This window comes from Aplidium turbinatum, chromosome 9, assembly GCF_918807975.1.
Source record: "Aplidium turbinatum chromosome 9, kaAplTurb1.1, whole genome shotgun sequence".
In the NCBI taxonomy this organism is placed as follows: domain Eukaryota; kingdom Metazoa; phylum Chordata; class Ascidiacea; order Aplousobranchia; family Polyclinidae; genus Aplidium; species Aplidium turbinatum.
The window spans coordinates 7,203,219-7,210,171 of record NC_137480.1 but is presented as its reverse complement, the minus strand read 5'-3'; the positions used below and the strand labels follow the sequence as shown (position 1 = coordinate 7,210,171).

Below are 6,953 nucleotides of genomic sequence, written 5' to 3'. Positions count from 1 at the left end.
ATTCATATTACATTATATTAATCTAAATGTTTTTAGTAGCCTAGAGGTTCTGTGGTAAGTCAGGGGTTATATGGTGACAAAAAGGTTGAAGAGCACTGAGCTAGATAGATCAACGTCGATGTAATTTATGATGCAAGCACTACATTCCAGATATAAAACAAAAGAAACTACACAAGTCCATGCGATAACATTTTATTTGTAATATGGTGTAATATGATGCCTATAGCTCGAGTAAAAAGACATCTCTCATGTGGATTTATAGAAGGATGAAAAGCAAGAAAATGTTATACATATTATTTATATATAAATAATTTTTCACAAGAAAATATCTATTAGAAATAAAGCTTTGTTTTATATTGAAAAATCTACCTTAAAAGTACAATGGATTACAATGTGTTTGCTGCATAGTGAATTATTTTGTTTTTATAGTTTTGAAGGGTCACAGTTGGTGGCATATTTAAGTACCGCATTGTGAACAAGAGCTTGTTTAGGCTACTCTGTTGACACTCTAGTAACAATCACTTTAACTTGACTGCTTGAGTTTAATTCATCTTCTGATTTGGCTTAAGTTTGTGTGGTTTTTGATTTTTGTTAATATTATATATATATGTAGTGTGATAGATTTTTTTTTTACTTTGCTATGTGAAATCAATCACCTTCCATTTATTTTTTATCTTCACCAAGTTATATATAAGTCGCCTACCTAATTTCAAAGAATACTGGTTAAAATTTTTATGGACCTCCAGGTTTTTTTTTAAGGTTTGGTTTGGGTGACCGCTAAGTAGTTTTAAGAGACCGCAAGTGTTTCATTTAAATACCAAAAAATAGCCATATTTGCTTAAACGAATTATTTATTAGGCTACTGGCAGTGCACAATCACAGAACAAATTTTTCAGGTTCTATCTCATGCAACAAAACAATCAAACAAAGTGTGCTTGTTGGCTTCTGCTTGTTATGTTTCCACACATAAAAGCTGATCATTATGCGCCATAAATCAGAAATAAACATTGACGAGTATCGAAGGTGCACTTCTTTTGTGAATAACTCTTTGATTCAGCTGTACCTCCACTTATTCTTTTTTCCGGACGTGAACTATTGATCGTAGGCTATATTCGTATTATCGACAAGACATAGCGACAAACAACCATTACTTTTCTACTGTAGTTGCAAGTCCAAATTTTGGGAAACCGCTGGAAAAATTTGGGGGACCGTTTCAGTCCCCCAAAACACCTTAAAAAAACACTGTGGACCTCACATGAGCTTATGTTTTGTAGTCTCAATAGCAATAACAACACCTCAATTGTTCAAAGTCAAGCGAAATTGTGTGGTAGACTGATATGCCACGAACCTGGTGCCCTACCAGCCTACAGAGTAGAATTTTCTTTCAATATTTTTTTATTCAATGGTAGGCTATTGATATGATGGCACTGGCTATTAAAATGTAGCCTATGCTACATTCATACGTTTCATAGTTATTAAATATTAAGTCATTTATACAAAAGGTTGCACACATCTGATTTGGATACTTTGTTAGTCAAACCAGGTGCTACACTTGAAAATTTACTGCCAATTCCATTGTTATGCAAGTGTCATGTTGTTGGTAACCTTATCAATTTACCTTGGTAATTTGGTATCAATGTTGTTTGTTGTTTGCCTAGGGCTCTTTCTCAATCAAGCTAGGCCTTGGTCAACATTGTCATATTCTTCTGATTAAACAATGAATGCTATTAATACCACAAAAACTGCTCAATGCTAAGCAAAAAAGCCAAAATTACATCAAATATAGTTATTACTTTCTAAAACCTCTACAGCCTGTTTCACCCTAAAAGGGAGATCATAAGAAGTTATTTAAATAGAATTCTTCTGATTATGTGTTCTAGCACTTCAAACTGTCTTTAAATTGTGTTATTTTTAAGTCTCCTAGTTAAAACATACGTATCTTAATCTGACTGTCAACTGTAATGCAGTGTAGGCTTGAATGTGTAATTCAAGATTGTGTTTTGAGATAGCCTAACCACGGATTTCGTTTCTTGCCATTAATTTCAGTTCAGTTTAATTGTTTTTGTTAAAAAGAATTTGATGTCTTAAATGTTGTCGGATGGTGTGCGAGGCCATTGAAGTGTTTGTATGTGCTAACTGTAAACACTGTGTCTGCCCCGATAGCTCAGTTGGCCACAGTGGCAAATCTAGAGAAGGAAGGGCGAGGGGCCCTAAAACACAGATAAGTAGCCTAATTTTATTCACTGTGCATTTGCCATCGACACGTCATTGTGTTTTTTTGAAATCGCCTCCCTAAGGATACTTGCTGGATCCGCTTCTAGTTAGGGGCCCAAGTTTTCGAACAATGAAATGGCAAGCATTACGTGTGCTGATTCGACTCTTATGGTGTGTGTTTCAGTAACGGATTTTTATGACAGCTCTGCATTCAGCAAGCCCTGGTGGATGACATAACTTAAACAGTAGGCCTAACATTTCAACAACACGCGCAAACCTCAGTCTGTCAATGTTAGTAGCCAGGCCTGCGTCAGGGATCCAATGATTGAGCTATCAAAAAAACTTTTTCAATCCGAGGATAAACATTCCTACAATGAATCAACAAAGCGGATATTCTATAATTGCTGTGACTCTCTCTTGATTCTTTTGAGAATATCATCTAACAGTGTTGTATTGTTTGCAGATCTTTAACTTTTCTAACCTTGAAAAATGAGAAGGAAAGAAAATGATCCTCTGTCCAATAATGATTTCGTTCAAGTAACAATATTTCAAGGGTCTTCGGGAGAAGATGTTGAACACGCAAAGAGTTTCTGGAAATCGTTAACGTTGCAACCTCCTTTGGAGTCCCGCTTAGTGTCAGCAGAGATCCGACAGAGAACACGAGTCGCTGCTTTTCCTTCCAAGCAGAAAGATCAACAAAAATATGTTGATGGTTCCAATGACGAGGCATTTTGGCGTAAGGTAAACCAACAGAAAAAGGCAGATGAAAAACAGAAATACAAAGACTTATCTCAAAAACGAGAAGCTGTGCTAGAGTTATTGAATAAGCAAAGGGCTCAACGTATCGAAAAGGATCTAATTTCAAAAAGACCAAAAAGTTAGCTTGACGAAATAAACACTCTCTCATTATTTTATTCTAGAAACAATTGTATCGCTTGGTTTGTTGTGTAAGTTAAGGCACAAAAAACGAGGAACAAAAATAAAATGTCTGCAATTGCAAATTATCATTCGCTTACTTCAAGTGTTATAAAAAAATGATAAATTTTTCTGGGCACACTGTGAGAGAATCGGCAGTCCCCCCACATCGAGTTATTTACTATTGAAGATATATTATAGTTGAAGAAAAAAGATGTAAGGGAAGATGACAAAGAAATTGCAAGAGAAGACACAGAGCAATGAACTAGCTGGCTGGTCGAATACTGGAGAAGCCAAAAAAAAGAACAGAAGATCGAGATTGCGAAAACAACTGATAGATAATTACCTTTGACTTGAAGATAACACATTATGATTATAGCTAAAAATATCTCAAAGTGCTGTTCAACTTTCTTGTCCCGTCACTTTGTTAATTTTTTATGATAATTATTTGACGCCCAACGTTAATAAAACGTTTGTCGCCAACCTCCAAAATGCAATATGATCATTCTTTCATGTCGTAAGTGCATCATAGGAATATGATGCTTGGCAGGGTCGTGTTAACCGACTCCCTGTACCCCCTAGCGGTGGGGGGACCACTGATTAGGGGCCCACTCATTTTAGTTTATCTAATATTTTTTGGCTGTTTTTAAAAAATGGATATCTTTGAGTTTGTTGATACATTTGTGAATAAACTACCAACAGCTAGCGAATCCTCTGCAACATAGCGTACAGTAGAACAAATTTCGTTTGTAAGAGTTAGCTGGTGAAGAGGAGTTGTTGGAGCGTTCCGTTCCAAGAAAAAATAAAATCCTTTTTTTAATTTATAGTTCCTATAGCAGTGGTTCTTAACCTATGGGTAAATACCCACATGTGGGTAATTTCAGGATAGCAGGTGGGTAATCAGCTGAACCAGAATATTTAGAATTATAGATGTAACAAACAATGTCACAGCTGTAAGTGGTAAAGTTGCTTTATTACTTATGCTTTTTTTATTATTTGAGTCCGTTCAAAACAACCAAACAAGCACAGTGATATTTTATCATTTTTAGAATTGTTTCGTCATAGTGATTTATTTTTCGCATCATTTTTGTTGCCGGTTTTATGTAAGCTAAAACCTCAATTGCTAAGGTAACAGTCAGTAAGTCAGTAGATGTAACAGAAAATATATTTCGCACTTGTTAGTGCATCGTCAGTTCTGATAAAGGGAAGTTAAGTTGTTATTTAAAACATTACTTGTAGGTTTTAACTGCCCTTTATCAGAACTGACGATGCACTAACAAGTGCGAAATATATTTTCTGTTACATCTACTGACTACTGATCCCTGTTACCTTAGCAATTGAGGTTTTAGCTTTCTAGATATGGAACAGGGATCGTTTCAGAACAAGACTAGGTCAGAAAGCGAGGCAGACTCCGACTCAGCTCAGGAGCAGCCTAGAGCAGTTAGCTACGGTTTTATGTATTTCATTTTTGTGACATAATAGTAAGATTTTTCTTGTATAATCAGTTCAGTTACAGTTGTTTTATAAGCAAGCTTGATGGCTGCGTTGCTGTTAGCAGTTGTTTGAAGTAGTTTATATAGCTAAGTGTACATTTAGAGTTAGTGTTGAGACGAGCGAGCTATATTCTTTTGAAGGTGAAAGCTTGGGAAAATGATAGGGAAAGCATATCCAAAAGTTGTGCAAAGCCACTAACATTATTGACTATGTTCCCTTCCACTTATCTCTGTGAATCAGCATTTTCAAGTGTTGTTGCTTTGAAGTCAAAATTTCGAAACAAGCTGTTAGATCTGAAGTCAGATTTGCTTTGTGCAGTATCCAAAATCGCACCCAATATTGCATCAATTGTACACAAAAAAAAAGCGCAAATGTCTCCCTGAAACTATTGATGTCGTTCTTTACGTTAAATGTTGTTTTTGTTGAATAACGCTGTTTTATATTTTTAATATGGTAAAATAGATGAAATTAGATTTTGGGTAATGGGACTTTGATCTGGACAAAAATGGGTAATAAGGGAAAAAAGGTTAAGAACCCCTGTCCTATAGCAATTTAAGCTTGCGCGTAGCCTACTCTTTCCAGCTTTCTGTAACTTTGATTGCATTTTAACTTCATTAAATTCTCCAGCTTATTGTCCATTCGTCGTCGTTGTGTGGGCTTCTGGGGCCGAAAAACATTGAACAGTTCTTTCTCGCTGCATAAATAGGTTAGTGGAGTGAATCTCGCTTAGGACTGTAATCTGCATAATGCAGAGAAGCACAGGTTTGAAACTGCTCACGTAGAGTGCTTGGAAATGGGATAGCTTTCTTTAAAGTTTCCTGTCTGGCTTGGTTGCAATTAAAAATGACATAAGCTTAGTCGATCAACTTGACCACTCAAAAATGTTATAGTATTTGGACAATAGGCCTACTGCACACCATAAACTCTAACTCGTGCATTTAAGCAGGGCCGGGTTTAGCTGATGGGGAGGCTCGAGGCACTTTTAGATCGGGGGCCCCGTGCAAAAAAGTTTTTCGCGCACTTGAAAGTCACCCAGACCATCGCTAATGCCTTTACGCCAAGCTCAATCACCACTTTGTGACCAAAAATTAAAGTTGAATTTTTTTTGTAGGCTATAATTTTAAATTGTCCTTGTTGCACTTGCAAGTGTTGATTGTAGGCGAAGCCCTATTTTTACAAATTAGGCTACAACCGACGAAAAAAACTTTTATTTTTTCTCTTTCTTTTCTAGGTTTGGTGGCTGTGGATTTTTAAGATAGTGTTTCGGTTTTGTCATCTTTTCCTTTTGTTGGTGTAGCCTATTTTCCTTGTCGTTTTCAAAATTTTCTCGCACCTTTCAGAGTTAAGTAGCAAAGTTTTCGCTCTCCAGGTCCAAATCTAAAAACTGGATTCACTCAATTGCCTTTTAAGCGTGACTTATTTTTCAAGTTAATAAATATAGCTAGGCCTACCGAAGGCATATTTATGTAAGTTAGCCTACAAAAACCAATTATTTAAACAAATTGACGGTCTTGCCATGGGATCCCCATTAGGCCCTACTATTGCTAATTTTTTTCTGGCACATTTGGAAACAAAACTAGCCTATTTAAAAATCATCTAGCATTTCACCTAAAGTTGTTCTTACGTTAGGCTATATTGATGACATTTTTGCGGTATTTAATAAGGAGACCTTATTTGAGGGCTGTTTAGAATTGCTGAACTCTCAACATAAAAATAACAAATTTACAATTGAAAAAGCACGCGAAACCTTGCCATTTTTGGACGTAAAAATTAAAATTTATGCCACTGGGTTTGGCGCAAACCATCCCACACTGGTTTGTTTTTAAATTTTGATGCACTATGCCCATCGAAATGGAAATCTGGTCTGATCATGTGCCTATTAGCTCGGCCTAAAATGATTTGCTGTAATGATGCTCTTTTTAATATTGAAACAGATAAATTAAAACAAATGTTCTATAATAATGAATATCCAAAATTGTACTTTGAGAAAATATTGAATCGCCTTATATCCGCGAATTCCAACCAAAAATAAAAGGCTAAAAATGTGTTAGGCTTGAAGCATTGCTTGTCCATTCCGTTTGTGGGAAAAGAATCTAAAACGTTTTGATTGATTGACTTTTATTTCGTTGCGAGTATAAATACACACATTCATCAAACAAAGTCAGATAATACAAACGATCAAGTAGAATGTGTGGATACTGCAACGGGTGGCTGCGAAGTGACCCGGAAGGTCTTCTAGTCAAGCAGCCACCCTCAACAAAAGAACGTTTGTAGTTTATGAAAAATAACTTTGATGCGGACGTTTTTCTTAATTACAAAACATTCAAAAT

General features: G+C 35.9%; 1 protein-coding gene across 1 annotated transcript; it reads left to right on the top strand.

The window, feature by feature from the left end:
• The first annotated feature begins 2,703 nt into the window (after positions 1-2,703).
• Positions 2,704-3,096, top strand: LOC145776634 (cilia- and flagella-associated protein HOATZ-like). The gene has a single exon (XM_082587865.1). It carries the CDS (start codon positions 2,704-2,706, stop codon positions 3,094-3,096), a length of 393 nt encoding a protein of 130 aa, XP_082443991.1.
• The last annotated feature ends 3,857 nt before the right edge of the window (positions 3,097-6,953 follow it).